Source organism: Dendropsophus ebraccatus, chromosome 5, assembly GCF_027789765.1.
Source record: "Dendropsophus ebraccatus isolate aDenEbr1 chromosome 5, aDenEbr1.pat, whole genome shotgun sequence".
Lineage (NCBI taxonomy): Eukaryota > Metazoa > Chordata > Amphibia > Anura > Hylidae > Dendropsophus > Dendropsophus ebraccatus.
Genome location: NC_091458.1, coordinates 31,403,973 through 31,424,580, shown reverse-complemented (window position 1 = coordinate 31,424,580; position 20,608 = coordinate 31,403,973). Strand labels below are relative to the sequence as shown.

Genomic DNA, 20,608 nt, shown 5'->3' with positions numbered 1-20,608 from the left:
TTGCTGTGGTAAAACATTGTATCAAGAAGAGACTTTTCCTAACTAGCAACAAGTGTCATCATGTCGTCCTGTCAGGATGTGAGCACCAATATGTCTGCCAGGCGCAGGGCACTGTCCTCCATCTTTCCCCTCACATACTATAATGTGTCTCCCCTGGCAGTGACCTCCCCTCCCCTCTCCCAGACCCTCCAGGAGCCGCCGCCATATTGTGCAGCCTCCTCCTCTTCTCCCTCCTCCTCCTCCTCTTCTTCCTCCCCAGGGAGACTGCGCGGCCTCAGCCCACACAGCAGTAGCAGCAGCCGCCGCCGCCGCCGCCGCCATCCTCCAGAGCCGCCCGAGTAACGGAGCCCGCAGGAGGGAGGAGGAGGAGGAGGAGGGAGCCCGGGGCCCGCACACAGGTACCCGCAAAAACATGCGACATTTCACAACTACTTTAGCGCCTTTTCTCTCAGGGCGCTATGGAGTGAATAAGTCTGGGGGGATGAGGGTAACTTTACTAGGTGCTGGTTATTGTAATCCTAGAGGAGGAGGGGGGCAGGTTCATGATGGCGGCCGGGGGGTAGTGTCTGTGTGCTGTCAGGTCAGGTATGTGTCACATAGAGGCCTCCATCCTGATGCAGCAGAGCCCAGGGTGTCGCATGCAACATTGCTCATCTGGTGCATCACTTTTTTTTTTTTTGCAGAGTTGTCAAGGATGACATGACCAACTCAGCTCTGCTACATCTTCCCTGTTACTGCTGACAAACTTTACAACTTTCAGATGTCAGTCTGGGTGCAAAGAGTTAACTTTTTTTGTGGGGCGGTGAAGGAGTGTTCGAGGTTCCACATAGGCATCCCATCTTCTGGGGGAAATGTCTCGTGTGAACGTGAATGGCGCACGAGGAGTCGCGTTTACTTTTCTTCTTATTATTATTATTTAAACGTTTGATAGAACAGCAGAGACGAGTCGGACTCAAGAGAGGAGCCGTCAGACTATGATGGTGTATGGGGTTTTGGAGCGAATGATGCTATATACTGGACACTATAGAAGTTGATATGTTATGTACTTGTGGGTAGAAGGGGGTTGAGAATGCTGGGAGTAGTAGTCTGCAGCCCTTTATCTCTGATGGGGATGGTGCGTCCTTGTATTCACGCAATGTGAATGTCTCACAGTCTGAGTGATCACCGCCCAGCGTCTCTCACCTATCGCAGAACTACAACTCCCATCATGCCCTGACAGCTGTAGTTTTGTAACAGCTGGACATCACCGATCTAACCCAATGTCCAGAATAGACAGGGACCTGCACCAATAAGGAGCCACATGACTATACATGCAGGCTCAGTTCAGCAGAGCGTGCATCAGTTGTCAGTGGGTGGAGGTGATATAACCTTGGTGGACCCCTTTTTTTCTCCGGTAATTCAACATACCAGCCCATATTTTCCCCACTATCCTCAGGGGCGTAAAGAGACCCCCACCCTCGTCTGACTTTTTGGTGGCTGTCTATGGGGGCAGATGAGAAACAAGGATCAGTCATATGGGAGTGATCCTTTTGTTCTTGGGGAAATAAGCTGTGTGACGTGACGTACATGTTCTGTGAGCATGCATGTGTATGAGGCTGAGAGGAGATGCTTGTGGGCTGTTATGGTCCCAGCTGTCAGGTCTGGGATATCGGTATATGGCAGGTGTGGTTATTGTGGTTTTGTTATAGTCTTTACCACGTTTTCCTCCATTGCTGCAGTGATAACTTCAGAAGCATCAGTGACCTGAGAAACCCGTCTCTGCTACATAACAGTGATATACAGGTATACAGCGGCGTTATCTTCAGGTATACAGCGACGTGCTCTGTATACACAGCGCTTTATGGCCGTGGAGTGAGGGATGGAGACACTTAAGCAGCTGTTTGCTTTTCATGGATAATGTTTGGATAAAGTATGAGCACGCCGCGCTACACCGCCGGCCGTAATCTATGCAGGTAATGCAGGTATTTACACCATAACCCTGAGCCATCACCTGCCAGCGTACAGCTGGGGCCTTACCTGTATACACCTGGAATTACACTACATGGATGGATGATACAGGGGGGGATACAGCAAACTACTGCCATAGTCTGCAACCTCATAGAGTGCAACTCCCAGCCACAGGTTGCAGACTGTAAAGTATACTAATCGGTTAGGCTCAGGCCCTGTTCACACTAGTGTTTCACCTTATCTAGCTGTATGGTATAAAGGTCTTGTGACCTCCGGCACATATGCATACATAAGAGGTAAATGTGACTGAGCCACAGTGAGAATTGATGTGAAGGGGCAGAAGATTGTTGTAGATGAAGGGGTTATCCAAACTTAGAGAAACATGGCAAGCTTTCTTCCAGGAACAGCATCTCTCCCATCCGCAGTTTTGTTGGGGTTTTGAAGCTCAGTTCCCAGTAGTTTTCCTGTCAGAATGTTGCAGAGTATGATAAAGCCGTATCTATGTAAGTGATCAGGTTGTATTGGGGAAGCAAACTAATAGAGGTGGAGATGAACCATTGTAAGCTGGGACGGTACCGAGATACTAAACATACAGGAGGATACAGCACTGATCAAATACAGGATCGATATCACTACAGGACATACAGGAGGATACAGTACTGATCAAATACAGGATGGATATCACTACAAGACATACAGGAGGATACAGCACTGATTAAATACAAGATGGATATCACTACAGGACATACAGGAGGATACAGCACTGATCAAATACAGAATAAATATCACTACAGGACATACAGGGGGATACAGCACTGATTAAATACAGGATGGATATCACTACAGGACATACAGTGGGATACAGCACTGACCAGATACAGAATAGATATCACTACAGGACATACAGGAGGATACAGCACTGACCAGATACAGGGTGGATATCACTGCAGGACATACAGGAGGATACAGCACTGACCAGATACAGGATGGATATCACTAAAGGACATACAGGACGATATAGCATTGACCAGATACAGGGTGGATATCACTGCAGTACATACAGGAGGATACAGCACTGACCAGATACAGGGTGGATATCACTGCAGGACATACAGGAGGATACAGCACTGACCAGATACAGGATGGATATCACTACAGGACATACAGGAGGATACAGCACTGATCAAATACAGGATGGATATCACTACAAGACATACAGGAGGATACAACACTGATTAAATACAAGATGGGATATCACTATAGGACATACAGGAGGATACAACACTGATTAAATACAAGATGGGATATCACTATAGGACATACAGGAGGATACAGCACTGATCAAATACAGAATAAATATCACTACAGGACATACAGGGGGTTACAGCACTGACCAGATACAGGGTGGATATCACTACAGGACATACAGGAGGATACAGCACTGATTAAATACAGGATGGATATCACTACAGGACATACAGGGGGATACAGCACTGACCAGATACAGAATAGATATCACTACAGGACATACAGGAGGATACAGCACTGACCAGATACAGGGTGGATATCACTGCAGGACATACAGGAGGATACAGCACTGACCAGATACAGGATGGATATCACTGCAGGACATACAGGAGGATACAGCACTGACCAGATACAGGATGGATATCACTACAGGACATACAGGACGATATAGCATTGACCAAATACAGGGTGGATATCACTACAGGACATACAGGAGGAAACAGCACTGACCAGATACAGAATAGATATCACTACAGGACATACAGGAGGATACAGCACTGACCAGATACAGGATGGATATCACTACAGGACATACAGGACGATATAGCACTGATCTGATACAGACCATACAGAATAATATAGAACTGATCAGATACAGGATGGATATCACTACAGGACATACAGGAGGATACAGCACGGATCACATACAGGATGGATATTAGTACAGGAGGATACAGCACTGATCAGATACAGGACAGATATTACTACAGTACATACAGGAGGATACAGCACTGATCATATACAAAATAGATATCACTACAGGACATACAGGAGGATACAACACTGATCAGATACAGGATGGATATCAATATAGGAGGCTATAGCACTGATCTGATACAGACCATACAGAATAATATAGAACTGATTAGATACAGAATAGATATCACTACAGGACATACAGGAGGATACAGCACTGATCACATACAGGATGAATATCACTACAGGACATACAGGAGGATACAGCACTGACCAGATACAGAATAGATATCACTACAGGACATATAGGAGGATACAGCACTGATCACATACAGGATGGATATCACTACAGGACAGAGGAAGATACAGCACTGATCAAATACAGGATGGCTATCACTACAGGACAGAGGAGGATACTGGACGGATATCACTACAGGAGGATACAGCACTCATCCCCTACAGGATGGCTATCACTACAGGACATACAGGGGCTGATTCTGAGACCCGCACAGATTGCATGAATGAAGTTATTTCCGATCTGTAGGCTCCAGATTCTGTCAGTCCGTACAATGAGGAAAGTGAGCAGACGCCCAGCTCCTCAGTCAGGCACAGTTTTCTATGGTCACTCTAAAGCTGTGTTCACACAATGTAAATAACGACCATTATTTGCACTTTTTTACACTTGTTTTTACATTGTGTGAACATAGCCTGATGGTAATTATACAAGCTAGAGTCTAGTAAGAGCAGACCACATGATATAACGCTGCATCCTGGAGGACGGGAATCGCTCCTATATGTTAAAGTCATTGTCTACTGCTCAGGCTGGAAAACCCATTACAGAGTAGGATCACCTTGTGGAACTGACATGAATATATTGGTCAGCTCCATAAGAACACAGTGTCTGACTGGGTCAGGGATGGGAACCTTCGGCCCTCCAGCTGTTGCCAAACTACATTTCCCATCATGCCTGATAGCTAGCCTATTTACACTGAACAATTGTCAGGAGTGTGCCTATGGTCTCCTGTAGTAGAGACGGGGAAAGAAGCGCTCAGCCATGTGCTTCTCCCAGTTCTATAACCCTCAGACTCTGAAAAATCAAAACTTTGTTAATAACCCAGTGATCAGCTGATGAGTGTTTGCTGACTGATCACTCTGTAAATGGTTAGTTGGCTATATATCTCCCCAGGGGATGTAATAGAATGAATGGCTGCATGTATATCATTTACTTACAGTAATTGGAAGGATCCTGTTAACAAGAGACCTTCAGCTTGCCGTAATCTGCTCTTATAAATTCAGCGTTATTCTGTTGCAAAACTACAATTCCCATAATGCTTTAGCTGTCCTGACACAATGGGAAATGTAGATTTAAAACAGCTGGAGGGTCGCAGGTTCCCTTTTTCTGGGGTAGACCTTTTATAGTGTCCTGTCTAATAATATAGAACTGATCAGATACAGAATAGATATCACTACAGGACATACAGGAGGATACAACACTGTGCATATTCACTCACTGAAGGTGCCATATATCTCAATGCGTCTGTTGCTGCAGCATGAGCGCATGGATCTCTACCAGCGTCATTCAAATGAATGGGATCAGATCTGCTTAGGGTCAGTGCATCCTAAAGCCGCCATAGACTCTGTATAGCTGTGTACCTGCCTATACCACCCCGTTCCCCTATAAATATGTGTGCTATTTTATTATATAGGGTAAGGAGTATGAGCAGCCTCTAGAAATCTCACGAATCTGTATGGCTTGGTTTATTCCTCAAACCTGCTATTGTTCCTGTCTATGTAAATCTTGTTAATAAAGCTGTAGTTGTATTGTTGTCTTCTATTAATGATGGGAGTGGTAATTGCCAACAGAAGCATCTGGCAGCGGCTCCAGGGCTCATGTACACTCGACTGAACCGAGCGTCCATGTGTATGAAAAGCGGAGGAAAATGGGTCCATAAAGGAATACACAGGTCCTCTACTTTACCCCAAATATGTCCGATTTCATATGGAGCATGTACAGCAGCACATGGTGGATATAGGGCTCTGTACACTGTAGTACAGGCTCTTTAGGGTGTGTTCACACTTCGGGAAAAAAATCCACTCTTGCCCTTCCAAGATGGCAGCCTAGGAATTTCTTCTGTAATTTACGTTGCATTTGGTTCTTTACGATTCAGTTGTTTATAGAGCATTCCATGTAGTTCCCAGTGCCCAGCCTAAGGGGGGCAGCGTACGACAAAGGGGGATCCCTGTGTGAAGTTCTGTGTCAAGCTCTGCCCCCTCAAGCCTTCAGTAGACATAGCACAGTGAAAGATTCCTAAAAAAATGGTTGTTGCCATAGCGCGCATCTTTCATTGCTTCCAGTGCTTTAGAGAGGCTGCATTGTGATGGGTTTTAGCTTTCATTGCTTCCAGTGCTTTAGAGAGGCTGACTTGTGATGGGTTTTAGCTTTCATTGCTTCCAGTGCTTTAGAGAGGCTGACTTGTGATGGGTTTTAGCTTTCATTGCTTCCAGTGCTTTAGAGAGGCTGACTTGTGATGGGTTTTAGCTTTCATTGCTTCCAGTGCTTTAGAGAGGCTGACTTGTGATGGGTTTTAGCTTTCATTGCTTCCAGTGCTTTAGAGAGGCTGACTTGTGATGGGTTTTAGCTTTCATTGCTTCCAGTGCTTTAGAGAGGCTGACTTGTGATGGGTTTTAGCTTTCATTGCTTCCAGTGCTTTAGAGAGGCTGACTTGTGATGGGTTTTAGCTTTCATTGCTTCCAGTGCTTTAGAGAGGCTGACTTGTGATGGGTTTTAGCTTTCATTGCTTCCAGTGCTTTAGAGAGGTTGTGATAGGTTGCTATGGGCAGTTTACATGACTCATGAATTCTTGTCCATAGCAACCAGTCACATTGTACTCCCTAAATTCTAAAACATTTGTAAAAAATAAAAGGTCCCATCTGACCAGTTGCTATGGGTGACAAATCCAGTCTTAGGGTACCCTTACGATCTTAGTTCTGATTGATAAGGCCCTGTAAGTGCCAGAGGTTTTTTTTTTTCCTCCCAGCAACACCAGAAATGACAGCTGAGCTCTGCTTGGTTGCTATGGGCAACAGTGCTGTCTCTTATTGTTATACCGTTTAACTATATAAAATTAAAACTGCCAGCGTTGCCCATAGCAGTTAGAGCCTGATGGTTATCTGCCTGTCCCTTATTGCATATACTTCCTTATTTTCCATTCAGAGACGTGGAAAGCTGGGTGATGTCGCAGAACAAGTCCCAGGTGGAATAGAATTTTTTTTTTTTTTTTATCTCTTGCAAATTACTCGACTGACAAATCCGCATTGTCTGCGCGGGTCACGTGTTTAGTGCCAGCCGTTCACACATAATGAAGGGAAGTGGCGTGGAGCGTTGCAGGGAATAGTAGGATTCCTGTGTATAAATAGAGAGGAAGCCGGGCTCTGCTATGTCACAACTATTTCCAGCCACACATGTAAAGAGTGGCGGTGAACCCGCGGCCTGCGGCCTTTGTGCTGTGCAGGAGAGGCCCCCAGAGGCGGTTGACAGAGAAGACATTGGAAGGTTCATTTCCCACATCCCTGATTTTATTCCTGGAAAACACACACACACTATATACTGTATACTGTTTGTGTGTGTGTATCGCTCGATAATCGTCTCGTGTAATAGGGCCTTTAGATCCCAACCAATCAAAACTTTTTTTTTTTTTAAGGTGACGGTTGTCTCACAAAGACCCTACCTATCCGCGTTCCAGTAAACTCACGTCATCCTTGGCCATATATTTGAATTTCCCCTGCAATGGAAAATGTGCGGCTGATTCCGGCTGTGAAGCATAACCAGTCCTTCTGGGAACATTCAATCCTAATATGTTCTGATAACTTTCTCTTTAAGGATCCGTCCACAATGCATTTTGCAGGTATAGGTCATGAAGATCGACCAGTGTAATTTATAATGACTACTGTCAGCTTATAGGCACAGAGCGGCATCTGTCACCCATGGGTTCCCATACAGATACAGGGCATAGTGTCCATTCTGTTACTGTATAGAGTAGTGTTGTGTGTTGTGAATGGCCATCCTATGATAGGTTTGCTGTATGTATAGAAGCAATGTAGTGGTGTAAAAGTTATTCTAGTCAGTAATCCGCTATGCAGAAAATGAGGATTTACTGGGAAAACAAACCATAGAAGTGAGCGTGTCACACTGTCATCTCTCCCCAGCAGAAGATGAAGACGAGACTGTCCTGGAGGTTCCCACCATCGCCTTAAATCCTCACATCAAAGCTGCAGCTTTCCAGTTTGGTTTATTAGATTTTCTATGGTGCATATAGAAATCTCCATCCTCGTGCATGCTGCCAGGGAAGAATAGCTCAGTATTCATGCCGTCCCTGACTCCCAACTAGAATCGAGATCAGTCTTCTACAACTGTTGCAAGATTACAACTCCCATCATGCTCTGACATTTGAAGGCTGTAGTCTTACAACAACTGTAGACATTCATTTAAAGGGAAACTCATCATGTTCGAAGCATGCTTATAGTGCAGGGGAAGCTGAGGATGAAGGGAAGTTTCTTTACCTTCCTTTAGTGCACTGATCGAGCCGGCCTGCCCTCCTGATCAATACTGCAGTGACGTCATTTATTAGAAGATGCCAGCTGCCCAGGGCGGATTGGTGAGGGTGGTAGTCCTGTCCCCAGTGCACCAAACACATAATTTACATATCTAATAAACTACAAAGTTCATGAAAACAGCATCAAGGTAAGGGTTCATGCACACTGGGCAAAAGACGAGGAATTTAAGAGGAAAGATTTCTGCTTGAAATTCCTCTTCTATTATGCTCTGGCAGAATAGGAGCTGAATTTGAGTAGAAAACAAGCGGAATTCAAGCCCCATTGACTTCTATAGGACTCCTCTAGCGGAATCCGCCCAAAGAAGGAACATGTCATTTCTTTGGGTGGAAAGCGGATCCACGATGGAAATTTACAGACGGAAATTTTGCTGTGTGAAAAGCACAGCGCAAAGCCCATTGAAAACAATGGAAAAGTGCTTTGCTCAATTTAAACGGGCGGAAAAACTGACGAAAATCCCCCTCTTTTGCTCAGTGTGCATGAGCCCTAACAAATAAACCTTCATCCTCAGCACCCCGAGTGCTATAGGGACATATAAGCAGCTTAGATGTTTCTCATCTGCTCATAGGGTACAGCTCATTACTTTAAAGGGAAACTCTTTTACCCAGTATATAGTGCAGGATATGATATGAAAAGGACTTTTTCCTTAAAGGGTATTCCAGCAAATAAAATAAAAAAATAAATAAAAATAATATATATATATATATGTTCTTAAACTTTGTAATGTAACTTTATTAAAGAAAACGTGTTCGTATATATATATATATATATATATATATATATATATATATATATATATATATTTTTTTTTTTTTTAACATTAGGGGCAGCAGTGAGAAGCAACAAGGCTCCTCTGCTGCCACCAATGGCTATGTTGGAAAATCCCCATTCACATGCATTTTACAGTCATTTACACCGAATCTCCATCCCAAACCTTCAACAAATCTGGCACGCTCCTGCACCCCACAAGGGTATGTTCACACATGACAGATTTGTTTTGGTCGTTTATGCAAAAAATTCATACGTTAAATTTTGTAGATAAAAAAAATGCTACAAAAACAACTATTCGTGTGGTGGTATGTGAACATTCCTCTGGTAAACTTACATCCACAGGTTCATACATATTAGTATTGCGGAGAATTTTCCATGCTGAGAATTACACTGAATTACAGTCCTGATTATGTCAACAGGAAGGTGTGATTTTTTTTTTCCCAATAAATTCAGTAGGGAAGAAGAAATCCTGAAGATCGTTGGTTTTCAACCTGTTGCTTTCCAGCTGTTGCAGAACTACAACTCCCAGCATTCTCCATAGCCTAGCTGCAGAGCTCTGGATGCATTTGCCCCTCAATAGAATTGAGTTGCAGCCTTGTTGTAATGAATTATTAATGAAGCGGCTTTTTTGTGGCTGCGTTGATATGATGGGAGCCGTTCTGTGGTTACATAGCTGATGTGGTTAGACGGCTGTATGTTGTGCTGGGCGGTGATATAATGGGAGCCGTTCTGTCGTTACGTTGGTGATGTGGTTAGACGGCTGTATGTTGTGTCGGTGCAGTGATATGAGGGGAGCCGTTCTGTCATTACATTGGTGATGTGGTTAGACGGCTGTATGTTGTGCTGGTGTGGTGATATAATGGGAGCCGTTCTGTCGTTACATTGGTGATGTGGTTAGACGGCTGTATGTTGTGCTGGTGCGGTGATATGATGGGAGCCGTTCTGTCGTTATGTTGGTGATGTGGTTAGACGGCTGTATGTTGTCTTGGTGCAGTGATATGATGGGAGCCGTTCTGTCATTACATTGGTGATGTGGTTAGACGGCTGTATGTTGTGTCGGTGCAGTGATATGAGGGGAGCCGTTCTGTCATTACATTGGTGATGTGGTTAGACGGCTGTATGTTGTGCTGGTGTGGTGATATAATGGGAGCCGTTCTGTCGTTACATTGGTGATGTGGTTAGACGGCTGTATGTTGTGCTGGTGCGGTGATATAATGGGAGCCGTTCTGTCGTTACATTGGTGATGTGGTTAGACGGCTGTATGTTGTGCTGGTGCGGTGATATGATGGGAGCCGTTCTGTCGTTATGTTGGTGATGTGGTTAGACGGCTGTATGTTGTCTTGGTGCAGTGATATGATGGGAGCCGTTCTGTCATTACATTGGTGATGTGGTTAGACGGCTGTATGTTGTGCTGGTGTGGTGATATGATGGGAGCCGTTCTGTCGTTACGTTGGTGATGTGGTTAGACGGCTGTATGTTGTCTTGGTGCAGTGATATGAGGGGAGCCGTTCTGTCATTACATTGGTGATATGGTTAGACAGCTGTATGTTGTGCTGGTATGATGGGAGCTGTTCTGTGTTTATGTTGGTGATGTGGTTAGACGGCTGTATGTTGTGTCGGTGCGATGATATGATGGGAGCTGTTCTGTCTTTATGTTGGTGATGTGGTTAGACGGCTGTATGTTGTGTCAGTGCGGTGATATGATGGGAGCCGTTCTGTCATTACATTGGTGATGTGGTTAGACGGCTGTATGTGGGCCGGTGCAGTGATATGAGGGGAGCCGTTATGTCGTTACGTTGGTGATGTGGTTAGACGGCTGTATGTTGTGCTGGGCGGTGATATAATGGGAGCCGTTCTGTCGTAACGTTGGTGATGTGGTTAGACGGCTGTATATTGTCTTGGTGCAGTGATATGAGGGGAGCCGTTCTGTCATTACATTGGTGATGTGGTTAGACAGCTGTATGTTGTGCTGGTATGATGGGAGCTGTTCTGTCTTTATGTTGGTGATGTGGTTAGACGGCTGTATGTTGTGTCGGTGCGATGATATGATGGGAGCTGTTCTGTCTTTATGTTGGTGATGTGGTTAGACGGCTGTATGTTGTGTCGGTGCGGTGATATAATGGGAGCCGTTCTGTCATTACATTGGTGATGTGGTTAGACGGCTGTATGTGGACCGGTGCAGTGATATGATGGGAGCTGTTCTGTCGTTACGTTGGTGATGTGGTTAGACGGCTGTATGTTGTCTTGGTGCAGTGATATGATGGGAGCCGTTATGTTGTTACGTTGGTGATGTGGTTAGACGGCTGTATGTTGTCTTGGTGCAGTGATATGATGGGAGCCGTTCTGTCATTACATTGGTGATGTGGTTAGACGGCTGTATGTTGTGCCGGTGCGGTGATATGATGGGAGCTGTTCTGTGTTTATGTTGGTGATGTGGTTTGACAAGCGCTGCGGAATCTGTTGGCGCTATACAAATAAATATTATTATTATTATTATTATTATTATTATTATTATTATTATTATTATTATTATTTGACGGCTGTAGGTTGTGCTGGTGCGGTGATATGATGGGAGTTGTTCTGTTACGTTGGTGATGTGGTTAGACGGCTGTATGCTGTGCTGGTGCAGTGATATGATGGGAGCCGTTCTGTCGTTACGTTGGTGATGTGGTTAGGCTGTATGTTGTGCTGGTAGACAGGCTTCTCCGCTGTCAGGCACACAGATGTGCGGCTTTCAGGCATATTGTATACACATACAGTAAAAATAAACAGCGGCTCCTTACATAGCGGTGTATACCAGCTCTTCATTGTCTGCCTTGGGAGGCCTTCAGAAAGGATGTATAGTGAAGGTGGCATATGTTAGTGATTTACAAAGCATTTTATTCTTTACTTTCTCATCTAACTCCACGAAACACAAGTAGTATTGTAAAGGTCACATAAGAAGTGCCCCAAACCATGTGTTCCTATAAGCCGGGTTCACACTATAAGAAATAGAAATGTGTTTCTGTGTATCACAAGTGAGGATGAAGTAGGCACAGCACTGGGTGAGATTGCCCCTTATTCTACTTTTTGCATAGCGCAGAGGTAGGGAACCTTGGCTCTCCAGCTGTTTAAAAACTACAACTCCCATCATGCATAGGCAGCCAAAGCTTTAGCTGTCCAGGCATGATGGGATTTGTAGTTTTTAAACAGCTGGAGAGCCAAAGGTTCCCTCCCCCTGGCATAGTTGGTGGCTGGGGACAACTATGGAATTAAAAACTGGAGATGAAGAACTAACCCAACACTGTGACCCCTCCACTTGTAGGAACTATGAGGTCAAAGGACTAAGTCCCCTGCCATCATGCAACCTCCCTAGTAGTTTTAAGAAGGGAATACTACTTTCTTTTCTGGTAGGTTTTCATATGTGGCTCTACTTGGCAATGATATCTCTGTAATATGAAAACATATCCGTATGGAAGAGAAATACAGCAGTGAATACAGGCATAATGTTGTCTCTCTTATGAGAAGAGGACCCCTTTATTCAGAGCAGAATTCCTGACATCTTCCATTTTACCATCAGGAGGGATGATTTTCATGGTGCAAAAAAAGCTGGTAGTAGATCCAGCACTATGCAACTTTAATATATAATCGCCAACTACACCGACTTGTCCTTAAAGAAGTCCTCCAGTTTTATTTTAAAAAAAAAATGACAGCCTGCTATGGTCTTTTAATAAAATGCAATACACTCACCTCACAACAATGTATAAAGCATACCCATAACTAAAAAAAACGTTTGACATTGGGGCACGTCAAAAGTTTTCATCAGTGCAAGTCTCGCTGTAAGGGTCAGTTCACACGCAGAGACTCGCAGCGTAAATCTGTCAGGTCCTGGCAGTTCTCTGTCACTACATACTCGCAGCGGTCTGAACGACCGCTGCGAGTATGTAATTCTGCCGACCCCTTCGGCTCCCGCCCCGCTGTGTCTGTATATGCGTTACCTGTCCTCGCTGCACGGGGTCCCGCTGTCCTGCTCTCCCGCCCAGCCAGTCAGTGGCTGCGGCTGGGCAACACACTGATTGGCCGGGCGGGAGAGCAGGACGCCAGGACCTCATGCAGGAGACAGGTAATGTATATACAGACACAGCGGGGCGGGAGCCAAAGGGGTTAAGGGGCCTGCAGAATTACATACACGCAGCGGTCGTTAAGACCGCTGCGAGTATGTAGTGACAGGGAACTGCCAGGACCTGACAGACTCGCAGCCAGATTTATGCTGTGAGTCTGTATGTGTGAACCGACCCTTAAAGGGACTAATCCTAATCATCACTTGTCTGAACACTGCATATGTGTACCGCTTAGCCAAGTGATGATTAGGAGAAATCCTGCCTGGGGCATTCCTAATGGTGAAGAGGGATGGAGAGGCGGTGTAGGCCTAGGGCACAGACACTCTAGGCCATGCCAGTTTGACACAGGGCAGCAAGTTGTTTATTAGGACAAAACCTGCATCACCTGCCGAACGGACCCCAGGACAAGATCCTGGATTAAAGGCAGCTATCTGACGGTACAAGTTTGGGGGGTCAGATTGTGGGTACAGAGTATAGAGTGTAGACCAGGGGTAGGGAACCTTGGCTCTCCAGCTGATGCATAACTACAACTCCCATTGTGCCTGCACAGCTAAAGCCTTGGCTGTCCAGGCATGATGGGAGTTGTAGTTTTGCAGCAGTTGGAGAGCCCAGACCCCTACCCCTGCTATAGACTGTACGGACAGATATGTAACACTTGCTCTGGGGATGGATGCAGCGCATATTGTAGTGTCTAGTCCTGTTTATACAGTTATATGTCAGTAGTGATGGAGTCGCCATTGTTTCCTCGCCGATGTGAGTTTTCCTGGAGGCAAGAGCCGTCGTGTGTGCTCAGGACCCCGGCTGGTCATGAGGGGGACTGATCAGGATGTATATCCTGTATACTGAGGAGTAAACAAGCAGGAGCCTCACAGCTGCCATCTTCTCCCCGGGGGCTCGTGTCTACAAGTGGCGCTGGTGGGAATGTCATATACTTGTCCCATATAAATGAAAACCGCCTGCGACATCTCATGCCTGACTGCGGTCACATTGTACGATATGGGTGACATGTTTAACCAGTCCATATACCCCCCTGCCTGGTGAGGAGACTCACTATTTTTTTTTTGTTTGCACTTTGTCTGATTCTTAGAATAGTATAGCAGTATAGGTTGGTTTATAAGGGGTTAATGTTGGATTACAATAACCCATTCTATGTTTCCATGTTGCAGTCAGTGCCTTCTGTCCGGGCCTGATAGCCAAAAAAAAAGAAGGTCTGACTAGATCCCAGTGCCAAGTGCAGCTGCCAGGCTGTAAATAACATCAGTGGCTCCTGCGCCCGGCGGCCATTTATAAATAGGTTCTCACATCATCCCCAATCTCCTCAGACCCTGTGAGCTTGGACTGGAGAATGGAGGGAAACAATACACTATGACCTCTCCTGCCATCATTCGCCTATAGATGATCCCGGGAGGGGCAGAGACATGGGGCAAGTAGACGGATTCTACAAAAAGTCGCCTTTAAGAGTGGAGCAAATCTACAGTAATACTCTGCAAACCCAAATCTAATGAATCGCTGATTGATTCTTCTAGTCTTGTAAAAGTCCTTCTGATTCCCAATGGCACAGTCCATAGTCTATTAGTCTATTCCAGACTTCTCTGGGGAATCGGGACGCTGGGTAAGTGGAACGACTTTTACAAGTCTAAAAAAAATTGACAGCTGACTTTTTAAATTCATGTTCAGTGCATCTTAAAGGGATTATCTAGTGCTAAAGAAACATGGCTGCTTTCTTCCAGAGACAGCACCACTTTGGTCACCAGGTCAGGAGTGGTTTGCAATTAAGCTTCGTTCACTTTGAGGGTGCGTTCACACCTACAGGATCTGCAGCAGATCTGCAGCAGATTTGATGCTGTGTTCAGTTATTTAAATGAAATCTGCTGCAGAAAATCAGCTGCAGATCCTGTAGGTGTGAACGCACCATAATGGAACTGAGTTGCAAAACTGCACCCAAACTAGAGACAAGAGTGGTGCTGTCTCTGAAAGAAAGTGGTGGCCATGTTTATGTAGCACTGAAAAATTCCTTTATGGTGCGTTCACACCTACAGGATCTGCAGCTGATTTTCTGCAGCAGATTTCATTTCAACACAGCATCAAATATGCTGCAGATCCTGTAGGTGTGAACGCACCCTTAATGTAGATTCGCTCATCTCTAGTGTTTTTTTTTTTGTTTGTTTGTTTTGTGGGCCTCTTTAGATAGTTAAAGGGTTACTCCAGTGAAGTTTTTATCTTTCAAAACAACTGGTGTTAGAAAGTTGTACAGATTTTTCATCTACTGGAGTCTTCCATGTCAAGAACTGTCCAGAGCAGTAGCAAATCCCCACAGAAAACCTCTCCTGCTCTGGACAGTTCCTGACATGGACAGAGGTGGCAGCAGAGAGCACTATGTCAGACTGGAAAGAAGACACCACTGCCTGCAGGACATACAGCAGCTGATAAGTACTAGAACGCAAGTTTTTTTTTTTTTTTAGGCGAGGGCGAAGTAACTTACAAATCTGTATAACTTTCCAACACCAGTTGGTTTAAAAGATTTTTTTCCCCATTGGTGTTCCATTTTAACGGGTCCCTATTCTGCATGTTTCTTGATGATTATAGTGGTGTGCATCTAATATACATGAATGATGTCGGCTGATCGTTGCTGTCGTTTGTTTTTCAACATGTTGAAAGACAAACAACCAGGATAGCAACGATCTGCTGCCATCGGAACAGGAGCGGCGGCAGCAGACCGCTGCTATCTGCTATAGGCTGCCCAGACAATCTAGCGATCACCCGCGCAGCCCCTTCCCCGTCTCTCACCCACTTGCTTCTGACGCGTGTAATAGCACCAGCAGCGAGCGGGGAATGGGGAGCAAACGAGGGCTGACAGAGCTTGTTTGCTCCTCAACATGGCCCCATGTAATTGGGGCTTTACTTGTTGGGCTTCTGGGGAGAGCCCGGACATCTCCTTGTACCTGAGATCACAGGTGTCAAGCCTTCGGGAACCTCCAGCTGTTGCAAAACTACAATTCCCATTAGCCTTGGACAGCTAAAGCTTAGGCTTTCAAGGTATGATGGTAAATGTAGTTTTGCACCAACTGGAGGGTTGCAGTTTGACACTTATGCCTTAGGGCCAGTTCACACGGAGTAAAACTGGCGGAATTCTGCAGAGGAACTCTTCACTTTAGTATGCCGCCAGCCTTCGTATCATACAGGCAGTCTATGGGCGGTTCGCAGGTCTCCTCTCTCCGCGTGGAAGAAATGACGTGTCAATGAGGTGCGCCAGCCTCCCATAGACTGCCTGTATGACACTGAGGCTGGCGGGCAAACTGGCCCTTAGATGGTTGGCAGGTCCTGCTGAAGTTGGTCTAAAGAACTTATATGGACAGCCTTATACTCCTCAGCCTTAGTGCGGATATTAGGTATTAATATAACGGCCTTTTCTTCACGCTCTCCCTACACAATGTGTTCTGTGTGTTACTGAGCCAAGTCATTAAAAGGGTTATCCAGCTCTACAATAACATGGCCACTTTTCCCCCACTCTTGTCTCCAGATTGGGTGGGGTTTAAAACTCAGTTCCATTAAAGTAAATGGAGCTTTATTGCAAACCACACCTGACCTGGAAACAAGAGAGGGGAAAAAGTGGCCATGTTTTTGTAGCGCTGGATAACCCCTTTAGGGTATAAACCCACACACCGTATAAGCAGCGTATTTACTGCTGCGATACGCAGCAAAAACGCAGCAGATTATATCTAAATAACTGAACACAGCATCAAATCTGTACCAACAAATCTGCTGCGTATTTGCTGCGTATTTGTTGCGTATCTGCTGTTTATACGGTGTGTGGGTTTGTACCCTTAATGTATTTGTCTTCTCTTGCAATTTCCACTGCTAAATTCTTTGGATTTTCTTCTTTACTCTTGTCATATCTTGTATTATGTCACCAGCTTTTTATCAATTTTGCTGAATTAACTGGCTGCGTTTCCACATGAAATTAACCCTTTGTTGGTCCGATTGATCATCTGTGTGCTGGAAACATGTCTCCGATCCATAGAAGCACAGAGGCCTTACACGGTATTAGGCTGGTGGTTATCATGTTACTGTTGACTGTTATATACAGTATTATTAATAATACGCTGATAACGTTTGATGTTGATAGGTTTTCGCTCTGCACACACGACTTGTATTAGTAGCTGTGGTTTTTATTATCTTGTTTTACTGACATTAACTGCAATGATTCTTTTTCGGCAGGACCGGACAATCATTCGTCTCTGATAGTGAGAGCGCCGACAAGATGCCGAAGCCGGTGAGTATTATATAACGGGTAATTTTATGTCTGGTTTTATGTGTTCTGCTTCCCTCTGTTCTTGCTTCTAAGCCAAAAAAACAAAACATAATCTCTCTATTGCGGAGTCTATGACCATCTTGGGAGTCCAACCAAAAAGAGATACAAAGACCTGCACCACCTATTACACACTATGCGGCAAACAGCTTTCCCAGTCAGTGGTTACTTGGGAGATGGAGTACTCAATACAGACACATGGTGGTGCTCAGCATGTAAAGAGTAAAGGATCCAGCAAAATCTATGATAACAAGAGAAAAAATAGAGTATCGGCACTCACCCCATTTTCTCTTCTATCTTTATTGAAGTACAAAAAAAAGTGTAATTCGTGCCTATCGGCACACAGGTCAGTGGGGACAAACGCAGTGCAACACAACGACGGACCGTTTCGTACGCACACGCACTTTGTCTATGGCTTAGTCTAGTGCTAAGCCGTAGACGAAGTACGCATGCACGCGAAACGGTCAGTCGCTGTGTTGCACTATTTGTCCTCACTCACCTGTGTGCCGATAGGCACGAATTACATGTTTTTTGTACTTTAATAAAGATAGAAGAGAAAACGAGGTGAGTGCCGATACTGTATTTTTTCTCTTGTTATCATATAGACGGAGTTAAATGCGGCTACTCCATTTTTTCTACTATTCGTGATTATTATTATTTCAGATAAACACAGTAAGGGGGCCTTCACCTGTTCTGTGATTACTGTCCGCATACGGAAGATGGGTTAGAGAACTGGATGTGGTCATAATTATTCATAATGATGCCGGGATCTCAGAAATAGTTAAAATTTCCGGATTACTGTACGGACACAGCATGTCAACAAAGTAGCGTAAAGATTTCTGCTGTTTTGAGGCCCATAAGGCTATGATACCTGATGCAGAAATACACATTTCAGAATCCTAAACTTTTTGGACCACAAAATTGCAATTTATTATTATTTTTTTTTTTTACATGATTGGATTGCAGTTTTCTGACTTTTTAACGTGACTTTGATTTTTAACATTTGCTCAATCCGTGCCCCTGATACACATGGCACAGCCCTGTGTTGCAGCCTTTTGAGTTCTCCCTTAAGAGTAGGTTAGGGCCCTTAGCTTAGCTTCCCAGCATCAGGGTAAGTTGTGGTTACTGTCCTTTTTATAGCCGGCCATGTATGTGCCGGTGATCTGCCAGCCCTGTGCGGTGAGGAGTATAGGCGGCCGCAGGGAGCAGACAATGACTCCTGTGCTGACTGCTCTTATTGCCAGTCACCTCTATTTTTGTTCCTGCTGGAATGGAAAAACAGAAGTAATGCAGGCGGGGGCAGCGCCACAACATGTAATTACGCATGTGTCGCTGATCTCTGGTGTCTTTTGTTTTTGGTTTTCTTTTTCCCAAACTTAACTGTTTAGCTCTTATGTGTGAGATCAGCAGAGGTTCAGCATTACCTCCTGCCCCCCTCCTTACCTACCTAACCTCTCCCATCCCTATTATTGTTGCCGGAGCTATAATATACATACGTGATGGGTGGCCAGCTGCCTTCGGAGAAGCACAGTAATGTTTAGCTGCCATTCAAACAAGTTATGGAAGCATCACAATTAAAAATGCGTAAATCTGCCATCGGGAAAATGAGTGAATCTGTCAGCAGGAACAGATTTTGCTCTGAATATTTCCAACATTTTTTTTAAATTCAAGTTATGATTTGTGGGTATTTGCTTCTGGCAAATTACTTATTGTAGCAGGGACTTCTATCAAAGAGAAGAATAGCTGACCCAGCTCCTGTATGTCCTTTCCATGCTACCCTACACTAAGTGGGAGATTTATCAAACATGGTGTAAAGTTGCCCCTAGCAACCAATCAGATTCCACCTTTCATTCCTCACAGACTCTTTGGAAAATGAAAGGTGGAATCTGATTGGTTGCTAGGGGCAACTGAGCCAGTTTCACTTTACACCATGTTTGATAAATCTCCCCCATTGTTTTTTCTATAGCTGCACAGGCAGATAAAAGAGCAGGGAATCCTGCTCCAAGCACTGAATTCCGTCCGTCACGTCCTCTCCTGCTAAAGCAAGTGATAAACACAATTGCCGGCTGTTTCAAAGACTTGCATTGCAAATGTAATGCAGTGCAAGTCTATGGGAATTCTGGCAATTCCATGTGCCACTTGTTTTAGCAGCTGAAAATAGAACTAACAGGATTCAGCATTTGGAGCCAGGTGCCTGGGGGAAATGAGAGGGTCTCTTTAAAAAAAACTAATACTTACAGACTTCTCCACACCCCGGCATACACAGGTGCCACCATACTAAGGTGTAAAAATCTCTTTCGGAGTTGTTCAAATAACCCTTAAATGATACAATGGCTTTTCTAAATTTTAAGTTGAATGAAAGAGTGTTTCTTGCTCTGGAGGTCCCATCCTGTCCTGTATTACACAGACAGGCCTATTATTTGAATGGACATTGTGTAATGCCTCACATCACCTGCTGGGGTGCTGCAGAGAAATTATGGACTGACAGGTCAATCGCTGGGGGTCTCAGCAGCGGATCCTTTTGTGATCTGTTTATCATTGAGGGACCCTTTTAACAAGTGGGGGTTGTGGGGGTTGTTTCCCATGTGGTATAATGATACAGTGCCTGTATTTTTTGTGCCTTTCCCTGCCTGGCTATAGAGCCCCTATTCTAGCTGAAGTGACAGCCGTACTGATTGAGACCCAGCTTTCCCAGGGACAATGGATTTCCTAGGCAGTAGGGAGCAATGCTACAGGTTTTGCTTTTACCGAGATGCTCTTTCTTAACGTCATGGACATGCTGGGACTGATGCTTGAATTCCCAGCATTCTGCTGAGCCGCACACCCGCTGGGGACTCTCTCTTTCTCTCGCCTCTTGTGTGTGTCA

General features: G+C 44.9%; 1 protein-coding gene across 1 annotated transcript in view; it reads left to right on the top strand.

The window, feature by feature from the left end:
- The first annotated feature begins 304 nt into the window (after positions 1-304).
- RDX (radixin) overlaps positions 305-20,608 on the top strand; it is a 64,013-nt gene continuing 43,709 nt past the window's right edge. The window contains exons 1-2 of the mRNA XM_069969769.1: positions 305-398; positions 17,652-17,706. Coding sequence (XP_069825870.1) covers positions 17,695-17,706 — 12 coding nt within the window. The 5' untranslated portion in view covers positions 305-398; positions 17,652-17,694. The remainder of the gene's footprint in view (positions 399-17,651; positions 17,707-20,608) is intronic.